This window comes from Silene latifolia, chromosome Y (genome assembly GCF_048544455.1).
Source record: "Silene latifolia isolate original U9 population chromosome Y, ASM4854445v1, whole genome shotgun sequence".
Lineage (NCBI taxonomy): Eukaryota > Viridiplantae > Streptophyta > Magnoliopsida > Caryophyllales > Caryophyllaceae > Silene > Silene latifolia.
Window position 1 is genome coordinate 223,126,911 of NC_133538.1, and position 24,643 is coordinate 223,151,553.

Sequence of the window (24,643 nt, forward strand, 5' to 3'; positions counted from 1 at the left end):
AACACTGCATCACCCCTAAGTCCTTCTAGAGACTGCTACAGGGATACCTATCTAGGCTTCGGAGGATTTCCCTCGAGCTAGTAATATCACACCTTAACCTTTAAGGTCGAGACATGAGATTCTTATCCCAAATTATTTACCAACCTTTTCGTGCTCAAGCCATTCCGCACCACATTAAAAGCCGTAACCCATCGGCCTAAACACCACAAAATACAAACTCCATATTTTTATCTGTCAAACAAACCTATCATTACCAGGCTCCACATTCCATAATGTCGAAGCCATTTTCACCCTGACCCAGATACGGAGTCTTAAAAAAACATTGCTCCCCGAAATGGGACATGCCCGTTTCATTCTTAGAGTCCACTTTTTAGTGTGCTCGCGTAACAAGAAACATTTTCACAAACATTGCCTCTTCGATTCATGATCAAGAGGTATTTCTCTCCAATCAACTTTCGAGTCACCAAACAGAATTTACCGTTGTGACTCTCAACTCCAGATTTTTATCTGACAAACAAACCTATTATTACCAAGCTCCATATTCCATAATGTCGAAGCCATTTTCACCCTGACCCAGATACGGAGTCTTCGAATGCTTTGCTACCGAGAACGGGACATACCCAATCTACCCTTAGGGTGCACTTTTTAGTGTGCTCACATGATAAGGAACATTTTCACAAATTACGCCTCTTCGATTCATGATCAAGGAGGATTTTTCTCAAATCAATTTTCGAGTCACCAAACGGCTTTTACCGTCGTGACCCTCACACTTTAAGGTCCTAACAACTCGCTTAGGCACACACACTTAGAACTACGATCTAGTTTGATTTCACTTCACGTGAATATGTAGGCAGTCCTTCAAGGACACAACCATAAACCTCAAAATCAATTATCAAAACACATGTAGAACTACGATTTGGTTTGATTTTGCAAACACGCGAATACGTAGGCAGTCCTATTACAAGGGCACAACCACACCCCCACATACATTCAATTTTTACACCTTCAACTTGCAACCCATTGCACACACACTCAGAACTACGATCTGGTTTGATTTCGCACACACGCGAATACGTAGGCAGTCCTATTACAAGGGCACAACCGCATACTCCTTTCATAACATTTCCAATTTGCAAAAAACAGCTCAGAACTACGATCTGGTTTGATTTCACTTCACGTGAATACGTAGGCAGTCCCCCAACAAGGACACAACCGCATACCCCTTTCAATCTCAACTATCAACATCAATCCTCAAAAATAGCCCACCCAGCTGCAAAAATTAATCTTATACCTCTTTACTGGGGGCTTCTTCCTTAAGACGTCGTTCATTCCCTGTTTTGTCAAATTCGCACCTTCTCACTCTGGGGGCTTCTCTTTCAAGACGCCACCCATCCTCTCTCCACAAACATCTTTTGAGTCTCAACTACAGTCCAAAATAAAACCGCCCATAGTCTAGTGCTCGGTTCGGACGATGACAAGGTCTTGGTTCCGCTCTCCGAATCATCATGCCTCAGGGAATAATCTCAAACGAGCAAATGGTGGCGAGGATGTCCGGAGAAGATAATTAATTCGTGTTCCCCAACCGAGCGGACCTTCTACCTCAGCGATTTGATTCGCGTTGTCACCCTTTCTTGGCTAAGGAGTTGCACACACATAAGCAAAGTCTGTCAGAGTCATCCCCGTGTCGTGAGAAACCAAGTTTGTATCACGTTCACGATATCCTATTTATCAGCCTGTCAGTATGCGTCCATGTGAGTCATTGTCGCGACGGTCATCTGTCTTCAATTTATCAAATCACGGATCTACGAGTAACAAGACTCAATTTTAAGCTTCACAACTTTCAAAATTTCTATCTCCGCTCGTGTGAGATATTGCATGCTAGTTGCTTATATGCTAATTGCTCACATGTGTATATGCTTGCATGCCTGCGTGCTTGTCTATGCGACTGCGGATTTGTGTGGTCACTAACCATGCAGATAATCTTGAGAAGGAAAACGCACTCCAACTGAGTACTTGGTTCTTCCCAACAAACAGCGACCCGTCAAGTCCAAGGGCTTAGCCCCGTTGATTACATTGCATACGCTACCTCCCAACGAGCGGCAACTTATATTCTCGGCGAGTCCTGAGAAGTTTCTAACTCCCCAGCGATTGCCGATTTTCAAATGGATGTCACACAGGTCTTTCAAAGATCCTCGCAATGTCGTTCATGATCTCGACGCAGCACTCTCCCTAATTGGTTTTCCAGAGAGCCTTGCTCAGATGATTTATCCCCACGGAGTTCGTTTAGGACCCCCATCAAGTTGGAAGTTCGTCTCTCCCTAGCCGAACCTATCAACGTCAACCTGGTTGGAAGTCATTTCATCTCCAAATAAGCCTGATGTTTCAGGCTATTTCCCACAGTCGATCATTCAACCTCCAACATGGCAGGCGAGGCTCAAAACGCACCATCTTCAACATGGCTGGCGAGCCTCAAAACGCACCATTCAACATGGCTGGCGAGCCACAGTATGAACCTTCAACAAGGCTGGCGAGCCTTAGAACGTACCTTCAACATGGCTGGCGAACCTCAAAACGCACCTTCAACACGGCTGGCGAGCCTTTGCGCGCAACAATTCAAGGACATATCCCGAAGATGCCTCAGGTATGATTCCTTCTTATGGCTGGCGAGCCTTTATACGTAGTCTAATGGACTTTAAACGACCCGCATCGACAGTCGACAGACTTAAAAATGTTCCCAATGGCAGGTCCTTGACTCGCTTCCCCGAGTCGCCACGACGTCACCCTTCCTTACGGCAGGTCCTTGGCTCAAACCTTTTTGAGCCGCCTCGGCGTCGCAATGGTCTTCAGGTTGTAATCTTTGATTGACCTGGAGGCTATACTTTGACTTTCGCCCCGTCCAAGCCTCAGTCAAAGTGGGGACTCTGTAGATACCCACTATCTGCACCTCCCAAAAACCACCTGATGATGATCGGACTATAACGTGTTTTTGATATGCGTGCGTGGATTGATATACATGAGACGGTTTAATGCACTACTCGGATATGAAAAATGATTTCAAAAGTTTTCTAACTTCATTTGCATTAAAGTAACACTATTTAAAGTTAAAACCGTCTTCGGACCCAAAATCGACTCAAAAACCCACAACTCAAGTCAACCTGAGTCAACCCAAATCTCGAATGTCAAAAATAAAGCGATGAATGTCTTTATCATGTCATTTCCATTAAAATGACCCTAATTAGAGTCAAAACCAACACCGGGCCAAAAATCGACTCCAAATTCAAATCCCGACGCACACGGGTCAAACCCGAGTCAAGCACACAAAACACCTACCTCAAGGAACACCCAAAATCATTTTATTAGATGTCTATATTGTTACACGACATCCTATTTGGATACCAAACATCAAACCAACCAAATAATAGATAGAGCAAAGGCCACGTCCAAATTGAAAGGGACAGTACACCCCTTTCAATCACTAGGTGGCTCGCGCCTCTTTAGGCATGCCCTTGGCCAGCAAGCAAACTTAACCGATTTGCTACCATCCCCATTTCTCTATAAATACCCACCATCACACACCATAATCCTCACGCGAGATGCCGCCCCCTCCTTCTCCCTTAAACTTCTAGACCCGACTTCCTACGTCACAAAATCGACACGTGTTTACGACCTACCGATCGTAAACACAAGCCTTACACATTTTGTTTGGTACCGTCGCCGTGCATTCGACCGACCTATTCGACCAACTCAACATTAATCAACATGTTTTTCAACAACATATTTTCAACTCATTTTCAAAACAAAATCCTTTTTAAAGGCACCTTTTAAACTTCTTTGATCGCAATTAGTCACAACGAGAAAACCGTCTCTAAAGTTGTCTACTTCGCAAACATCAATACACGTAAATTTGAGGGTGTAAATAACTCATTTACTTCATGTCTTTACTGTTTTCATAACTTTATAAGCATGAATAATGCATAACACGATTCAAATATAGGTTAGACGAGCCAAAACCGAGTTTTGGCCTGAGATAGAAGCTCCTTGCTATGCAGGGAGGCTCACCCCTCTTGTGGGTGTCCAGGTCAGACTCAAATGTGTTTGAGTTTATCTTTCCTTCAACACTTTCTTTTATTTTTACTTCTTTCCTTTTACGGGTTTTACCATTTTAATTCATTTTTAAGATAAATATTTTGACCATTACAAAAATCATCCTTGGTTCCTAATACCATGACGGTTAATTTATTCCGTGACTCGATGATATTATTAGTTAATTACATTTTAATGGGTATTTTAACACCCTTTTCTTTTATTTACCATTTTTCTCATTTATTTACACTTGCAAACATATTAATCATAATTCATAATCATCCTTGGTTCTTTATACCATGTCGGCTTAATCCGAGTACGATGACAAACTTGACTAATTACAAATAATTGAACTTAACATAATTATTTCAAATCAAACATTTTCCTTTTACACACTTTACTATGCTTTTCAAACTTGCAAATACGACAACGAATATTACTAACATAATAGTAATTATTCCGAGTCATGCAAATCATACTTGCAAATCATTTAAATACTAATACGGTTTTAAACAACCTTTTTTTAACAACCAGAAGACGCCCCTTGGGTCGTCGTCTGACTCGCGCCCCAAGAGGCCGCCTGTTTTAATATTTCAAAAACCCGGGCATAGCCCCTTCCCTCGCCAATAGGCTCGCGCCTTAATAAGGCTGCCTGGCACTGTTCTGTCTCGTTCTGGACCTTGTCTAGGACGATCCCGATTACGGTTAATCTGAATACGTGACGGATCAGATTGACGATTTTGCATTTTATACTTTATCTTTTAAACACACTTTTTTAAATAAATGGATCGTGTTAAGCATCATAACCCGAATTTGGTAAATAGATGTTTAATTTCCGTTTTCACATGCAAATCAATCTAAATCCAACTCGACATCAACTACTTGATATTTGGATAAACAAACCGACTTAGGAAATCTTCACATGTTAGGTTAAGACTTTTGGATGCGCATTCATGCATTTAAACCGTTTTATCAACTTTTGCACTTGAACAACCACGATCGATCAGTAGAGGCCGCTAACGCGGGCGGGATTGGGTGTCTGATTAAAGGGCTTCCAAATACGTACCCTCACCCCTTCCTCAGAACCTTTGGATAGTGGATGGTCTTGTTCAGGGCGTACGAGAGTCATTTTAGGCATAGAATGCTAAAAGGGAGACGAGTCCTTATCTTTAGTACCTATGTCAAGCACCGCTTTTTGCCTTGATTGACCTAGGTATAAAGTGGATTCGAACGGGTTCCAAGCATCCCACAAATACTTGGTGGCGACTCCGAACATCTCAAACATCGTTTCGAGACCTTTGCCGAGACGAAACCGACCGATCAAAAGTGATCCGGTCGAAAGCATTTCTACACCATCGAGCGTCGCTTTCAAAAGACCGCTGCATGTCCACAATTTGGCTTGGCGTGTAGGTGGCCCGTGACTACGGACGGTAGGCGGCTCTTGCCCGCAGACTGGCTTGTGTCCCATGTCCACACTATGATCATGAATGATTCGATCTAAAGAGGTGATACTGGGTAAGCAGTTAACTTCTTTCAAAGTGGCATATGTGATGAGGGAAGAATAATTTCTTTGCACAATTCACTTCCGGCCGGACAGTTATGTCAAGTGGACAAAACTGTAGATATGTTGTGAACAGTGGGAGGATGACATGGTTTCTTAGAGGGATTGGAACATGTTTATTATGAGCAAAGTAGAAAATTGTTCTAGGGGGCTATTTACACCATATAATATGTACGTTATTTTAAAGAGGTTGATGTCTCCATTCTGGCCCTTATCGGGTTTCTAGTTTGGAGCTCCCAAATGCAGGTGTAACCGTTGGTCGCACGACTCATTAACCTGTATGAACTTCTCTTGTGATATTGTTGCTCCTCATGTGTGAGTGGGAGCTGTTAGAGAATAGTCGAATGATCCACCCATGAGTCGGAAATATTTTATTCCGTAGTTTTCTATAGATCGTTTGGATCATTTGGATAAACTGTGAGTGGCCCAATGTTTGGGACAAATGGACATGGTTTTGTAGAAAAACCATTTGAGACCCATGGTTTATAAGAAACCATGGTCTCCCTCCCATGGTTTTATTAGAGAAACCATTGGAGTACACGGTTTTCGTAGAGAAAAATCGTGTTCACCTAGGCCTATAAATAGAAGGCTTTTGGGAGGCATTTGGATCATCCAAAAATCACACAACTAAAATATATCTTTTTCTACACAGAAGAGAGGTTCTTGGGCTGTGAAGCTATAGGTATTGGTCCTAGTGATCAATATCTAGATCGACGGATTCGTAAAACTAGTTTAAAATTAAAGTCGTCCTGGAGCAATTACTTGGAGGATTCCGCAAGTTCGAGAAAGATATTCTACTCTCCTGATTTAGCAAGGTGAGTGACTATACACCTTGTTAATATCATCTTATATATCGTAATTATTTTTCTACATTATAGTTATTGTACTCCACTTTTTACTCACCTACTACTATCATCTCCATCCTTCATCATCTCTCTATTTCGTCAGACGCCATTGTAGTAGAATCGATGGAGAAGGTAAAAAAAATTCGATTTTGATTTTTCATCTGGGGTTTTAGATTGAGAGGATTTTGGAGGTCTCAGTGGGTGGTAATAGTATGCTGAATTTGCTATAGGGGTGTTGGATTTTTTTTTTTATTGATTTGTTGTTTTAAGCTAGTACTCCGTATTTGTTTGTTCAGCCTAGTGAATTGATAATCAGAGGGTGGAAGGGATTGCTTCATGAAGAATTTGTTTGCACCAATACTGTATATTATGGGAATGTTGGTGTATATGGGGTTCATTGAGTTTTGATTGTTTGAAGATTGGTAAAGAAGGAAGATGATGGATGATAAAGATTGGTAAAGTAGGTGAGAACAAAAGAAAAAAAAAATGGTGGTTCAAATAATAAAAGGGGAGAGGGGTAACCTGTTTAACAAGTTGCCCTTCCAATAAAGCAATATAAGAAAAATGAGTGCAAAGATCGGAGTATAGTTGGGATTAATTAGAGAAGACGAGGCATACTTTGGATTATTCTTATTAAAAAGGGTTTTTTTGTCAAAAACTACCTTATATTTAGGGGTATTTGTAATAAACCTACCTTATATTATTTTTCTTGTTTTAGACTACCTTTGTTTTCTCATTTTTCGGTCAAAAACTACCTACGCTGAAAATATGGCGAGATTTAGTTGATTTAGTGACATTAACCTATCTTACATGACTTTGTTAACATCAAACAACAATGATCAACTGCGTCCAAACCACAATTTAACTTCAGATAAGCAAATTAGTGAATTTTACATTTTAATAATAACTACAAACATCTACTAAAGTTAAGCGTCAGTACTTCATGACTTCCTAAAATCGGCCTTAGTAAGATTAAAATATAAAAGAGTCATATGAGATACGTTAAAGTCGGAAAATAGACCAAATATGTCTAGACTCTTAGCATAGGTAGTTATTAAGCAAAAATAAAGAAAACAAAGGTAGTTGAATACAAAAAAAATAATATAAGGTAGTATTTTTACAAATACCCCTAAATATAAGGTAGTTTTTAACAAAAAAACCCTATTAAAAAACCCTTACATATGTGGTTTTCTGAATATGAATTGACAAGGGGAACTATACACAGGATTTTCATTGAAAATACGAAGATTCAAACTCCATAACAGAGCTGCAACAAAATTGATACATTTTCATGGGACATAATCCTAAACATTTCCACCAATGTATTTGCATCGATCATGGCACCAAAATGTCGACAAATTCGATCAGGAATTAGGCCTCTCCTCTGAAAATCTAGGGAGCTGAACAAGTGAATTGACACGCGTTACCCCTTCTAAACCAGACCAGTTCTGGTCTTCAGAGAGTATAGTTTCCACAGTTGTTACCTCCGCCGGCAATCTCCTAAACGAGTTGTTTTCTTCAGATGATCTAACTGTATTGTTCCGTTGGAGGGAAGGCTCTACAGTTTGCCCATCATCTGATTCTATTGCGGCCCCCGAGTGATTACTTTGGATGGTGGCTGACGAAAATCCTTGTTCTTCATAATCGGATTCCGAGTCCATTTTTCCATCTAAAAATAAACAAACCACAGCGCAATCATCCATCTTTGATGTTGGATATTTGAGTTTCCACTCACAGGCTGCTGAATCGACCAGTAAACGTGCTGCTGACGCTCGGGAAGGGGATGAGAAGACTACTGCCACAACTTCCTCATTGCTCAGCACATCCCATATCTGAATAAAACATACCAAATGAAAAGATTTTACTCCCTCAGATTTATAATGAAGAGACTTAACTATTGAAAACACCTAAACAAAATGGAAACAGAGATGTTTTTTTTTTTTATCGAGTCAAGCTAAGTATATAATTTTTTTTAACCTTGGATCACTAATATCGTGTATAAGACTATAAATTGTATTAGTAGGATTTTTCTTATTTATAATTAAAACAATTTGAATAAATGTTAGTTCGTTATTAACATTGTCATTATTAAGCTATTTTGTTATTGAATCATTGATCAAGTTAATATATTATCGGGTCACAACTCATCTAAGAATATTAGTTTTGTCAAAACTCGACCCGACCCGAAAACCCGACCCGACCCGACCCGTTTTCTTAGGGTTACAAACCCGTTTTTTCGACCCGCGACCCGTTTGACCCGAACCCGAAATGACCCGATATTTTAGGGTCGAGACCCGACCCGAACGGGTCGACCCGTTGGGTCAAGGGAAAATCATGAATTTTATTAAAAATATTATTATTTATATATTATATTTGAAAATATAGTTAAAAAATTATTTTTTTATTACTTAAAATTAAAAATTCAACTAAAAAGTCAATTTTATATAACTTTTATAATATTTAATAATAAAATAATTATTAAAAAAACTTTATTTTAATAATTATATCAATATAATTATTGTATATGATGAATATGACTAAAATAATAATTTTAAACATATTTTAATTTTTAAAAATATATTTTTAAAATTAAAAAAATCGTTTAAAAAAGGCGTTAAAATTTATTTCTTGACCCGTATTCTGACCCTAACCCGACCCGTGACCCGTATGACCCGACCAGTATCTAACCCGACCCGTATTTGACCCGACCCGTATTCTGACCCGACCCGTATGACCCGACCCGGGACCCGACCCGCCCGACCCGTTTGACAGGTCTAGATGCAGATATTCAGTTTATTTATTTCATGTCGGATCTGAAGGTAAATTTACCAAAAGATCAAATGTAGCTTCCTCCAATTCAGAATGACTTCCCATATAAAGGACGACCTGGGAAATTACTAAAAAAAATGGACACAAAAGTGAAAGTTGGCCACTTATTAAGATGTAACTATAAAAAAAAAAAAAATGGAAATGGAGATACAAGTGCATGTATGTCAGTTGGTCGGAGGCAGTATGATCGCTCTGTAACTGAAGGCTTAACCCAAAAGGCAAATGGTAAACCTCTATGAATATCCAAAAACAGAAAAAAGGAATGTCTTAAACAACATGATCATACGTGTATGTAACCAAACAGTATATTGTTATTTTTCACGCCTCTACACTTCCCAAAGTAGAAACACGAAATCCTCTTTCGGATTATTCTGGTTATTTGTAGAAGATCACAAATGGCATAATACCTGGTATCAGGAATCACGACCAAAGAAAGACCACAACAATCCAAAATATAGGCAGTAACAAATGGATTAAAGACGCGAAGGAACTTGTTAACTAGTCTGTCGTGTAAATATTCCACTACAACCCTGCTGGCCTAGGCCACCCCCAAAAATTGAATAAAGAATTATTGTTATACTAACCAATGAAAAATGGCTATAATAATTTCGACTGAACTCGACCACTTTTTGAAAAACAAGCCCCTTGTGCCAGAATATGCTTAAAAACTGAGAATATAAATTCTTCAATCAATTCCTAGCTCAACAGGAACAAGGTTAGGCATGGTGGTAGTCTTCTCACCTGGATCTGAAAGATGTGAGATTTAATTCTTCAAAAGCAAACATTTACTCTCTCTGTCCCGGTCATTTGTTGTCTTTTTCCATATTGAAGTGTCTCAATCATTTGTTGTCCTTTCTATTTTAAGAATGAACTTGATGATCAATTTGATCATTCACACTCAATTTGTTCCACATGTCATTTAGTAATTGGCTCCTTTCTCTTTCCTTGGTCTTTGTGCCAAAACCAAAGAACAACAATTGACCGGGACACGGAGGGTGTATTTTTTTGGAGGGGAAGGAGAACTGTTCCCCTTTACTCATACAATAAATAGCTACCTCAGCAGCCCTATTTTGGTTTTTATTCAGGACGATGACAGAAGAAACTTTTGAACTCTTCAAATTCCAAACACAAATAATTCTCTGATAACAAAAGATGCTTTATGGAGATAAAGAAAAGAAAATGCGACTTGGGAAAATAGGCTACCAAAATACCAAGTCTTGAGGACTGCATTTCCTCAAAAATTAATGCTCCCAAACCAGGCACTATAAGGGGATTACACTGACAGTCTGACACTCTGACACCATTAGTTTGTAAGGCACATGACCATTATCGACCATGACTAGATCAATAATTCCAATTCTTTGACAATACGGAAAAAGCGTTGGCAAACACTTTGACAACATGAAAAAAAACCAAAAATACTGCAAAGTCCATTTTCTCAATATTCAACTAATCATCTTCTTCAGCATGATAGATTCACTCCCGTCCTTTGAAAGCCATACCACTCCTTGTAACCCCGTTATGGTAGTGAAAATTAAGAGATGTGAATGATTACCATAATACCATTACAGGAGGGTGAATCCAAAATGAAAATCAAAACCATATTTGCCTTGTAGATTTTAACTACCTTTGTGGCCTGCTAATCTCAAAATTATAGTAGGCACAGAGTTCATCATCACCAATAATCCATCCACCCGAGTCACATACCTCGTGTAAAGATGGGAGGACAATGAGACTATTTGAGAGGAGTCAAGGAACAGTGATAAGACTACAACATTTGCCCAGTAAGACTACCGCAAAGGCGCTTACGCAGGGTCAAGAGGGGGCGAATATAAGCAACCTTGTGCCTAAATCATTGAAAGGTTGTTTCCACATGATCAATATCTTAGTTTTAAAGACACAAGTATCAGCCAAAGATTTGAAAATCACTTCATTTTTTATATGATGACTACAAGAAAATATCATCCAATAGATGTGGATGTGGTTAAACAACAGGTTTCAAAAGAGATAAAAAGGAGTAGAATACAACAGCTACAAAATCCCTTAAATGCCAGTACTTCTTAACAGGTATGACTGCTGTTTCTAAAACAATGGGTACCTAGGTAGGCCTGCTATATCTCTTATTTATGTCTTTCTCTCATGCATCTCTTTATTAGATATCGGTTGTATGTGTCAGAGTCAGATTCTGGCGTATTTGACACGTGTCATGGGCAGTGCCACATCACACGACACGTTGCGGATGTGTCATGTAACGTAGTTTACAACGCCGCTTTTTGGTTTTTAAAGTGGGTTAACAATTAACATCTAAGATGTGGATAATGGGACAATGAGAAAGACTTTATACAAGAATTACTCCGTAGAAGATTTTTAATAGAATTTTCATAGCAGCTTGTTGTGCCTTATACACAAAGCACACCTGAGACACCCCCGAGACGACTAAGCTACTGCCTCAATGTGCTTAGAACATGGGCAGGCTTATTTAAACTAAGACCAGTATTGAAAATGCGTCTACTAGTGCATCAAATACTTCTTCAATATAAAAGAAGTAGACAATTTGATGAGTTATGTTCAGTAACTCCCATAGTATGATGCTCATCAATGTTAGAATCTCAATGAAGGCCCAATAATTGTCTCAATATACGGTTTAATTGGCCTACTATGCAATTTGTTATCCACGAGGAAAACAGCTAAGTTCTACTGTCCTTACGGGGAGGGACAAACTAGACCCATTTAACAACGTGATTGCTAAAAAGACATCAAATCCTCACTTCAAGCAGCATTTGATACGACCTCCCAATCACATCATCGATGAACAAAACAACAGAAGTACACAATGGTACTCCATAGTTAACAAGCAAGAATTTCAGAAACATTTCAAGAATAGTAAAAGATGAATAAGGAAAACACAGCTCACCCCATCTGAGGCCATCACGATGAACTGATCCTTATCCGTCAGCATTCTGTGGGAAAATTCAGGTACAGAGATAACTCCGTACTCCTTCAGACAGAAATCGCCGAATGCGCGAGCCATTGCTAACCCAGGGGCATCATCAAATGGCAACCAAACTCTACAAACTTCGGGCTCATCTTGCAATGCAAACACCCTGCCCTTACATCGTTTTATCCTTTCAGCTTCCCCTATAATCATGTTTCAATAAGCATTTAGCGCTTATCTTGATACACATGTAAGAGGGAAGGGGAGGGGAGGGGATTGAAGGAAGGAAAAGGGATGGAATTTGGAAATGGGGATTAAGGTTTGATGTTTTTCCAACCAAATCTTCCTTGTATTGGGAAGATCGAGTTTTTCTCATTATCCTTCACTTCTCTCCTTCTCCCTCTTAGCAAACAAGGAGTTAATTAGATTTGCTCAAATAGAATAAAGCAACAAAATTTGAGAAATAATGTACGTACTAGGTAAATCTGGCTTAAGATCAACAGTCAACTGTATTGCTACCAGAGAATCATTGTTGTCTTTTGTTGCCATGATTGCCCGAGAATCACCGATGTTTCCCATAAACAGATTTGAGCCCTAGAAATCATAACAATTAGGAAGTGCAAAATCCCAAACCAGAGAATAAAAAACAAGTATCTGGTTCTGTCAAATGAATTACTTGTTTCACAATAGTAACAGCAGTACTGCCACTACAAAAGCAATCCACGTTAGGATGTGATCTCAACTCTTTATCCATAGCCTTGTATGATTTAAGAAAAGCATGTCTCCATAATGCTTCAACTAAACCTTCTTTCTCGGCTTCAACACCATCAGATTTCAGATCTCCATTACAGCAAGCGCCGCTTGGCCCAACTTCCTTTGACTGACAAGAGTTCAAGAATGAGACCAGCTTCAAGGGAAGTGCATCCCTTACTTTGCGAGCAACAAGATGCCCATGCGGCCCATGTCCATCAAATACACCACAAAATGTTACATCATCTGTCATAAAATCCTGCATCGCATTATTTTCAAAACTTGTCATATAATTCATTTTTGCACACATGGATCAAACATAAAATAACAACCACCAAGGCAACAAAGTCTTAATAACAATAAAGATTTGGACTTTTGGAGTTCGCTAAAATTAACTGCCTATGGAATCAACAGTTTGAGTGCTGAAACAAGTCTCACTTTTTAAAGGATCAAACATACAAACAATAAAAAAAATAACGTACCTCCCACACGATCATGGCATCTTGGTTTATCCCCTTGCGACCCTGCTGTGTGAATATACAAGAACTCCGACTCTTTCCGTTCATAAAGATTCGGTTTGGTATTGATGATAGATGCTGAAATGAAGCAATATGGTCTGAAAAGGTTCGCTTACTCCTTTTTCTGCCACAATGCCCCATTCCTACGCAACATGATGATGACGAAATCCCGTCTCCATAGCTCCCATTACTAGCAGTACTCACACTACTAGTAGAAATACAACCACCCATTTGTTCAAACTCAGAACCTGCACATTGGACGGAGTTTAACAAAGAAGATTCCACTCTACTCTTATTTCCACACCCTAAAATAGATCTATGACCTATCAAATTAAATTAATGTCAAGTTGCCGGAGAGTTTAGTCATAGCGTCAACCGAACCAAAGACCATCAACACTCAACTACATTCTTAAAATAAAGAAATTAAAAATGCCACGCGTCGTCTTCTTAAACTAATAGGCAAAACAAGGACTCATTTCAATTGGTCAAATGTGGATCCATTGGATGGTAATTGAAACTGATAACGACGCCAGCTGAACATCACAATGCCATCAATATCGAAAAATCAAACAAATAGTTTATTCCTGACAGTCCTATGATAAGTCAAGGATACAGAAAATGACTGAAAATATACTTATTTTAATTAACCCCTCTTTCAAATTAAGCAAAAGAACAAACAGTCTAATAATGCGGACCCATGTGAGCTAAGCATTGCAATACTAAACCAGACTGTCCTGAGCATGCCGTCTTTCATCACAAATCACTGATTTTGTATTTTTCAGGATTTTCTTCATTAAAATACCCACATATTGCACTGAAATATGTAACTTTACAATTTATACTCAGCGGTTCCATTTGATCGTATGCTTTAACTTCCGAAATCATCTCACATATATTCTGAAGCAGTATACAATCAAATGGAACCAATGAAGTAGATAATTTCAGGGATAATAATCTCAACTGAAAAAACAGTAAGTAAAAATCAGTCAAAAGTAAGCACCAAATCTAGGATAAGAAACAAATTATATCGAATTTTCCGGATATTTCTCAGGCTCAAATAAATAATACATCAATTTCTTACAAAAATGACACTGATTTAAATAAATAATAAATCTACAGAGTTGAGAATCTGACCTTAGAGATCAAAGGATGCAAACCCTTGTGGAGATGATTAAAAATATGAAGTGGGCACTTTGATAAAATTGAAAACTCCCCCGAAAAATAAAAAAGTTAGGCAGATAAAAGCAAGAAGAATGGAAAAATGCACAAATGCAGTCATGCACTATCTATCTATTAAAATTAAAATTAAGAAAAAAGTAGGGAAAATTGAAACAGGGGAAAGTAGAAAAAAGATGAAATAAAGTTAGGATGGGATTAATTTTCAAAGCATTATCTTACAAAATCGAGGAGTAAAAAGGCAAAAAGAGAAAAACAAACATGAGATCCACCATTTATTTTCAAAATGGTAGATTCTACTGTTTTATACTGTACTAATTAAATTAGTAAATAAGCTAATTACAACAACAATTAAGTAAAAATCCCGCCAATATTAGTCTGACTGGCAGAGTGGCACTTGTAAGGAAGTCGATTGTGAAGCAGACTTAAATCATCGGGTTTACAATAACAATCGATGTAACATAATCGTCTTAAAAGAGACCAACTGATATGATTACGCGAAAAACTAGGAAAGAAATGAATCTACCTTGGGCAATGCAATGGAAGAGGGGAGAAGGTGATATTGCTAGAAGAGAAGGAAGAAAAGAGAGAGAATGTATGATGAGAGAATTGCGAGGTCCGCGTCTTAGCCTAGCCAGTGGTAGACTTGCTTGGGTAGCAAAGGCAGCGAAAGCATCATGGCGAGGTCCGTGTTCAACCCACGGACGGATGAGCAATCATACGGATTATCTCGGCGGCCCCAATTGGGGTGGTTTACGTGGTCAGGTGGTGTATTTGAAATGCTGCGGGGCGGGGGATTAAACCCCTCGTCACCAAAAAAAAAAAAAAAAAAAAAAAAAAAAAAAAAATGTATGATGAGAGAAGTTTTACTGTTAGGCTGGAATTGTCAAGTGTAGAGGTATAAGGTAAATTATATCATGCATTCAGGAGTATGGTGCATGGTACTCCCTTTTTTTAACTTTTTTCTTATAATAAATAAATTATAAATTTAATAAATTAGAAAATAATAAAAAATATGTTATTATTCATAATTTTTATTCCTCTACAAATAGAGATCATATTTTATATATTTTGTTATTTATTTTATTTTTCCTCACATATTCACACAACGTAATTGACATATTCATATCATATCACATAATTTTTTTTCCTTAAATTATTTTGTATTATGCGGTTTTGGTATGAAATTAAACGTTCATGATTATTGTTCAATATATTTGAACAAATAAAGTCATATTCACTAAACTATAAATGTCATATTCACTAAACTATAAATGTCATATTCACTAAAGTGAAAGTGAATATAATATAACCATAGGATGAATATCACACCACATAATACATATTCATCAAACTACACTGTCATATTCACTAAACTGAAAGTGAATATGATAGTGTCCTATTGTGAATATCGCACTTTAAAGCACATATTCATTAAACAATATTTTCATATTCACTAAACTTAAAATTAATATAATAGTGTCATATCGTGAATGTAACATTACGTAACACTTAAAGTGAATATGACTGTGGTAACTTTTCTTAAAAGAGGAAGTTAGTTTTTTGTTTTAAAATTTTAAAAGGAAAAAAAAAAGAAAAAAAAAAAAGAAAAAAAAAGGAGGAAATTGAGGATGAGTAGGGAGTGGGGGGTTGGAGGGAGTATGTAGTATCCTACACATGGGTGTAGGATAAAAGAATTGGAGGTATAATGGAAATGATGGTGATCATGCTTATTAGACCATCCGCAATTAGACCTGTCAAACGGGTTGGGCGGGTCGGGTCTCGGGTCGGGTCAGATATGGGTCGGGTTATACGGGTCATGGGTCAGGTCAAGAAATAATTTCTAACGTCTTTTTTAAACGATTTTTTTAATTAAAAAAATATTTTTTAAAAATGTAAAACATATTTAAAATTAATAGTTTAATCATATTCAACGTTTACATTAATTATATTGACATAATTATTAAAATAAAGTTTTTTTAATAATTATTTTATTATTAAATATAATAAAAGTTATATAAAATTAACTTTTTAGTTGTTTTTGTAATTTTAAGTGATAAAAAAAATATTTTTTTAACTATTTTTTCAAATATAATATATAAATATAAATATTTTATTAAAATTCTTGATTTACCTTTGACTCAACGGGTCGACCCGTTTGGGTTGGGTCTCGACCCTAAAATAACGGGTCATTTCGGGTTAGGGTCAAACGGGTCGCGGGTCAAAAAACCGGGTCTGTAACCCTAAAAAAACGGGTCGGGTCGAGTTTTGACAGGTCTAATCCGCATCCATCATCACATATTTTTCATCGCTTTACTCTTTTTCATCATTTCTCTATCCTAATCACATATCCACCTCACCTTTTCTACCATCACCAAATTTTACTCATTTTTCCCCGCATCAATTAACCATCAATTTTTTTATCTTTCTTACTTTATCCTATCCCACACATTCTTTATTTAACAAAAACCTAACATTAACTTTATTTTTATAATTGTGTAAGTTAATTAATAATCGTATTTAGTTAATAATCGTACTTTTAAAAATAGAGAAAATATTTTTCATTAAAAAATTGGAAACATTACAAATTCTAAGACAATAATACATAACATAATAAGAAACTATGAGTACAAGTTGCTGATTTAAATACTTCAATTTGCAGCGCCAAACCGTTGCCAAATATGCTCAATTAATTTTTTTTTTAAGGACTTGTGCGTGTTTCTAGAACGCAAATTGTCACGATTTACTATATATCTATCAAATTCAATCTGATATCCCTCTCCGTACTCAACTTCTTGAACTTGTGAATGAAGATTCTCATACTCTGAATAATCAACATAATTTGCACATGTATCACGTTCATCTTCCACTATCATGTTATGTAGTATAATACATGTCGTTATTACCTTATTTAACATGGACTCTTTCCATGTTAAAGCTGGTTTTCGAATAACTGCGAATCGCGCCTGAAGTACTCCAAAAGCACGCTCCACATCCTTCCTTGCTGCCTCTTGTCTTTCAGCAAACAACTTATCCTTGGGTGTTTGTGGAAGAGAGACTGATGGTATAAAAGTTGACCATTGAGGATATATACCGTCGGTCAAATAATAACCCGTGTCAAACTATTGACCATTAACTATATAATTAACCCGAGGAGCTCGCCTATTTAATACGTCATCAAAAACAGGTGACCGGTGTAACACATTTATATCATTGCACGATCCAGGTACACCAAAAAATGAATGCCATATCCATAGATCTTGTGATGCAATTGCTTCCAATATCACAGTCGCTTCTCCACTTCGTCCTTGAAACTGGCCTCTCCAAGCCTTAGGACAATTTTTCCACTTCCAATGCATGCAGTCGATACTTCCTAACATGCCCGGGAATCCTCTATACGCTCCAACCTGTAAAAGCCTTTGAAGATCCTGAACAGTTGGACGTCTTAGATACTCAATTTTCTATAATGTCTTAACAAGCGCCAAGCATGTTCATAGTTGAATTTTCCTTTATGTAACTTATGAGCCATTTGAATGACGTCATCTTCTGACATCCCATTTCTCTTGATTCGATTAGCTTATGCAAAACAATCACCCCATGCCATGACAGCTTTGCATATACGCCGCATTCCGCCACCAATAGAATTGCCAGTCTTCTGTCTAAGTTTAAGTGGATTAGTAAGACGAGCTTCTTCATACAAAGATGAGACTTTCGCCCAAAGTGCATCTTTGTTTTGGTTAGTGCCAACAATACTATCTTGAGAGACACCCATAAATGACGAAATCAAAGCTTCATCCTCTTTCCAAGTAAAATGTACAATATGACTCGATGCCTCCTTATTGTTGTTATTGTCTTTTAGTTCTTCAATTTGAACATTATTTTGAGGAGTATTTCGGTAATTCGGAGGTATTTAAGAAGGAAATGGGAGGTAATTATTTTCATGTGATGAAAAATTATGACTCAAAGGTAAAATATTAATATTTGGTCGATATAATGGCGGTGGCGGTGGAGGATTAGAATGAGTTTGTTGAAATGGATTAATATTATATTGTCGAGAGGGATATTGATTTTGAGGGGGATATGGAATTTGTGTGGGTGACGTATTTTGTCGGAGATACGGACTTTGTGAGGGCAATGAATTTTCTTGTATAATATTACTATGAGTTTGTTGAAATTCATTCCACAATTCTAATATTCTAGGATCGGGATTTTCATAATAAGGTGGTCTTGGATTATTTGGATCCATAAAATGGATAAATATGAGAAAATAATAAGTAATATGCAAATTAAAAATATAGTAAAAGATAAGTAAGAAGAATAAGATGGAAAATTAAAAGAAAATTTAACACTTATTTATAGCAAAATAGACAAATAAAAAAAAAATAGCCGTTATTAATTAGCCGTTGGCAAACAGGGAAATAATTATAGCCGTTGTAATTGTGCATCAGGAAACAAATGCAAACAATCAACTTGGGACTTGTGAAAAATTTATTAAAATAATATTACTTTTGAAAAAGGCCCCACAATTGTCCACCATTTCTTCCTTCAATATAGTGATGACAATCAGTTTTTGTTTTCCCCTCATGCATTGATGCATGTAAAACCCACCATCACTTTTCTCTTTTCTCCATCATTTTGTAAAAATTGATGGCCAATGCAGATGGTCTTAGAGTTGTAGTACTAGTAGTAATAGTAGTGTAGGGTATTCATTCTACAACTTGTTGGTTGCTTATTTTAATGGATATCATGTTATTTAGACTTTAAATGGGTTGGTTTTGTGCAACTTGTAGTGGAAAAGGTAGGGTTGTTCACAAGTTTGTGTGCGCATTTTGGATTTGACATTTGAGTAGATTTGTTCTTGGTAGGGGGAGTTACGAAAGTTTTGAAAGATAATGACAAGGAAATATGAAAACATAATAGTGATTACGGATGTTTCTTTTCATTTGAAAATCTGGTTCCATTAATCAAGATTTAAGGGTTGTTTGGTTGACAAGGGTAGAATGGAATGAAATGAATTGAAGTTTGATATTTAGGAGGTATGGAATTATAAATTCATTCCACTTCATAATGGTATAGTTTGATAATTTTTCATACTTCTATGGAATGGAGTTGAAAACTTGGGTAGAGTAGGGAATGATATTCCAAGGCTTGTAGTGAATTTAGAATCCATCATGTGATAAAATCCATGATACATCATAATAAAAAGAGTAATTGAATGATATGCTTCTGTTAATTGAGATAAAGATAATTGTATTAATTGTAAAGGAACGAAATTTTGTACACTATTGAAAAGTGACAGGAACCTATTTATATTGTGCCTAGAAGGTAGGTAGAGCATGAAATAAAATGACCTAATTATAAACGACCTAGATATTAGTGCCCCATTGGATCAGGAGCCAATGGGTGTATTGTCCGGCCTTGTTTTCTTCTGTCCAACACCTCCCCGCAAGATGGAGCATGTGGCTTGGGTAACATGCCCATATTGTGAAGGAGATGCCAATGTTGTTGATAAGGTAGAATCTTTGTGAAAACATCTGTCAGTTGAGAGGCAGTAGGAATGTATTGAAGTTGAAGATGACTTTTCATGACCTTATCTCTAGTGAAATGACAATCAAGCTCGATATATTTTGTGCGTTCATGGAACACATGGTTTTTGGCAATGTGAAGAGCACTGTTGTTGTTGAAGAATAATATAACAAGCTTTGAATTAGATGCTCCTAATTCCTCAAGAAGGCTGGCCAGCCACATTATCTTTGTTGATGCCTGAGATATAGCCCTGTATTCTGCTTCTGCGGATGAGCGAGACACTGTACTCTGTTTTTTGCTTTTCCAGCTTAGAGGAAAGTTTCCTAGCAAGATAATTCAACCTGTAACATATCTTCTAGTGGTAGAGCATGCTGCCCAATTAAAATCACAGAAGGTTTGTAAGGAAAATTTTGAGTAGCAAGTCATCATGATTCCTTGACCATATGTGCCTTGTAAATAGCTTAGGACATGGTGGAGAATCTGAATGTGAAGTGTTCTGGGGGCTTGCATATATTGGCTGAGGGTTTGGACAACAAATGATAAGACGTATTAGTAGGTGTTAATTGGGTTGAATTTGTGCAAATTGGAGGTCTTGAGACGATCTTTTATGTGCTTTATAGAGTAATTTGCAAATTGGATTTGTGCTTTATAACTTGTGAGTTTTGGAATGATCTTGATTAGTCATGAAGATGGTTGGTTGAGTCGAGTTTTTGGAAGCCATGGTTAAGTGGATTTGCAGATTGGTGTCTCAAGCTAAAAAGGAAGAAGCTACGCGCAACCTACACACAACCAATGGGGCGGACGTAGGTCGAACTAAAATAAGGGAAATTTTAGGAAGTACATTCGCCCTACATTCGCCCAACGTTCGAGTTGCAAATGACTCTACGTCATATTATTCCGATACATTCGTCAAGCATTCGAGCTACATTCGAGGTCTGTAGTTACATTCAACCTGGATGTAGCTCACCTTATTATGACTCGTTATTTTATTTCACTCGATTTGTTCCGATGATTATTAGTATTATTATTACTTTATTTACTAATTTAGTTATTTTTACCTAATTGCTACTTAAGCTTAGTCTTTAGTTTTTAGAAAACACTTTTGCAATTCTTTCAGAAAACCTAATTATTATTCTAGATCTATTATTATGAGGAACTAATTCCTCCCTTCTTGATACGAACTATTGAAGCTCCGGTAATAAATGTGTGAGATTATTAATCTCTCTCTTTTATCTTGAGTATTATTTAATTCCTTGTATTAATTAATTGATTTGGTATTTATCTTAATTAGGGTTTATAACTAATTAGGGTTCATACTATTTCATATGTTAGATTCGACTAGATGTTCAGTTTGTTATATTAATCATATCGCGGTAGCAATTGTGACTAAAATATCATACTCAGTTTGTCGTAATTTAGTCATAAAAGGGATTAAATATATAGTTTGAATATTGACAGCGTTGTCAGTATTAATTATCTCTATTAATTTCTCCGTTTGACTTATTGCGCCTATTTACTTGAATCTAAATTGCGTGATTTGGGTTAGTAGTAGAAAGGGTAGTTTAGGGCAACCGATTTGACCTTTATTACTAAATTGGAGGAAAATTTGGGTTTAACATAATTTAATATTATTAAATTCCACAATAGAGTGGTGAAGACTAATAGACTGGTTATAATCAATGATCGAATGGCCTACCGGTAGTGGATATTAGTTTGTGTCCAGATCTTTCTCATCATCTGATTCACCTTTTGTAACACCCCAACTATCCGGCCAAGATAATTGGAGCGTTACCATCTCGGTTTCCCGAGGTAGTATTTCAAAACTTCAATCAAAGAACATTTATTATAAATATAACGTTGATGAATTACATAAATGTAAACAAATGAATAAATAAAATACAACTCGTGACACCTATACTCTCCTAGCCAACTAGACTCGTCTCGTGATATTATCAAGCTCGTCCTGTCTCCCGCGTACTATCCAAATAACCTGTACTTAACCTGATCCCCATATGACCAAAGAATATCATATGGATCGACACAGGCCACCTCAGAGATAGGTGACAATTATACAGACACACAAACGCCAGTAACGATAAAAGAAAGTGTGACACGACTCAACTGCGTGAGTCAACAACATGTGTAACAACCCGGATTATAAAACAAAGGAAAAACTTATATAAAGAGAATATCGGAGTACGATACTGAAAAAAGGGTTAAGGTGGCGGAAACACCTGACCAATCCGGTTCGCTACTAAACCAAACTAATACATTATTCAAAGGTTCATGAAACATAAAAACAAACTCCTAATTTATTATTAGGCTCGCTTCGCACATTCTCCAAGCAAGCATCATCCGAACAGCAAACATCCGAACAACCTGAGAAGGGGGTTGACAATTCAGTCGGGAGTAACTAGATGCTCTCCCAGTCATGTTTACAACAATTGAATATAACTAACAATCATTAACAACTGAAATGCAAAACTAGTAAACATGTGAGACCATCTACACTTATGAAAATCCGACAATAACATGCCATTACACGATAACATACCAAGACAATCTTATGATATGATGACAACTCCAAAGGAAACATGTGACGACACGTGACAATGTAAACCATATCATGACTACATATGCACCATAGAGCAAACATAACCACAAAACATGTGTCCAAACCAGACCACCAAGCACAATGTATAGAATGAACGCCGTTAGAGCGATTAACGAACTGCCTCTAACTAATGAAGCGATTAACGAACTGCCTCCATTCAATGGTATGGGCGATTAACGAATCGCACCCACAAAGTGGACCGATTAACGAACTGCATCCACACTATGTATAGCGTATAACCACTGCCTATATGCCTAAGACCTGGCCAGACCTCTCGGTGAAACACAGAGCGATTAACGAACTGCCTCTGCTACACCGAACGACACTCAAGGAATAGAGCGTATAACGAACTGCCTCTGCTACCCCCCCCGACCATAGACCATAACAAATCCCCGAAGGGTAGCCTTGGTTCATTCCGATAGTATATAACTGATACTATCGTCATCTATACACCAGCCAACCAACAAATGCACAGTATAACTGACTGTAACGATAATGCATGAACAACATCATGACACAACTCATGGAACAGTATAACTGACTGTCCTACTTATCATATGAATAGAGTAACCAACGACTCATGCATATATACTGACATACAACATAACTGAACACCACACAACATATGGGACAAGTATAAACAACCAATGTTATAGTAACTTCAGCTATAACTTTAACATTAACCTTCAACGTTATAGTAATCATAACCACAACATAAACTCTGGATGTGAGGTTATAGTAACCTCGGCTATAACTTCAGTATGTATAACTTGAAGTTATACTTACCTCAACCATAACCTTGGCACGAAACTCAAAGTTACACTAGTTCCAACCATAACCTTGAGCCATAATCTCAGAATATATTAGTTCCAGCTATAACCTTAACTCGTACTTCAATGTTATAGTAGGTTCAGCTATAACCTTGAATCATATTTCCAAGGTTATACCTATTTCAGCCATAACTAGAGTAACATCCCAAAGTTGTACTAACTTCAGCTATAACACTTGAATCATCATCAAGGTTATACTAGCCTTAGCTATAACTTTGGAGAGCACCCTTGGCCGCCTATCATGCCGCCACTAGGGTTTATTCGTAAACCCTAATTGCACTCATGACACCCATAATAAACACATAAGCAACATACGATATATATAATTAATACATTAAAACATATACAAACATGCGAAAACATAATTAACATGATAATAAACAATCTAACACGTACCAATCATACAAGACAATCATTAAATCATATTAATTACATCAATTAGCATAAACACAATTAAAAGAAAATACCTAGTTACTTTATTAAGCAAATAAACCCTAGAGATCGTCTTCAACGATATAAACGTCTTCTCCAGGTGGAGTCTCCACGCCTTTATTGAATCACCCACGTACCAAAGATAAAGAATCTAATAAATATACTAATATATATATATATATATATATATATATATATATATATATATATATATATATATATATAAACTATAGACTATAAAAACTACGCGAAAAACATAAAAATTACGAAGAGGATAGATAAATCCAAGAAGTAGGATTGATCTAAGCACGAAAGATGATGAAGGAAGGAGGAAGAAAGGAAGAACGGCACGAAACCATAGGCGAGGGGCGCGCGGCACAAGGGAGGAAGAAGGAGGAGAGAAATTAGGTTTAGGGTTTTGAGAATTATGAGAAAAGAAAAGCAAGGGTTTGGTTTCCCCTCATATTTATAGAGAAGCTCATGGGTTTATTCTAGGTTTAGGCTCAAAACTCACCCATCTATACCAAGAAACACGTGAGACCCA

At 37.1% G+C, this 24,643-nt stretch overlaps 1 protein-coding gene across 2 annotated transcripts; it reads right to left on the reverse strand.

Annotated features, from left to right (window-relative positions):
* Positions 1-7,622: 7,622 nt before the first annotated feature.
* LOC141633990 (putative protein phosphatase 2C 52) lies at positions 7,623-15,279 on the reverse strand. Of its 2 annotated transcripts, none has more exons than XM_074446331.1 (6): positions 14,656-14,970; positions 13,486-13,769; positions 12,930-13,262; positions 12,730-12,847; positions 12,233-12,456; positions 7,623-8,321 (listed from the first exon to the last, which is right to left on the reverse strand). In XM_074446331.1, exons 2-6 carry the CDS (start codon positions 13,750-13,752, stop codon positions 7,854-7,856), a joined length of 1,410 nt encoding a protein of 469 aa, XP_074302432.1. In that variant the 5' UTR covers positions 13,753-13,769; positions 14,656-14,970; the 3' UTR covers positions 7,623-7,853. The 2 variants fall into 2 exon arrangements, with proteins under 2 accessions (XP_074302432.1, XP_074302431.1); XM_074446330.1 differs by lacking the exon at positions 14,656-14,970 and adding an exon at positions 15,224-15,279 and having other exon boundaries at positions 7,624-8,321.
* Positions 15,280-24,643: the final 9,364 nt, after the last annotated feature.

What these genes read in the sequence shown, in the direction of transcription:
- LOC141633990 (XM_074446331.1), bottom strand. Translation starts at nt 13,752, where the DNA reads ATGGGTGGTTGTATTTCTACTAGTAGTGTGAGTACTGCTAGTAATGGG. An exon ending in CTGTTACTATTGTGAAACAA is followed by an intron (nt 12,848 to 12,929) that starts GTAATTCATTTG and finishes TATGATTTCTAG; the next exon opens with GGCTCAAATCTGTTTATGGG. An exon ending in TCTTAAGCCAGATTTACCTA is followed by an intron (nt 12,457 to 12,729) that starts GTACGTACATTA and finishes ACATGATTATAG; the next exon opens with GGGAAGCTGAAAGGATAAAA.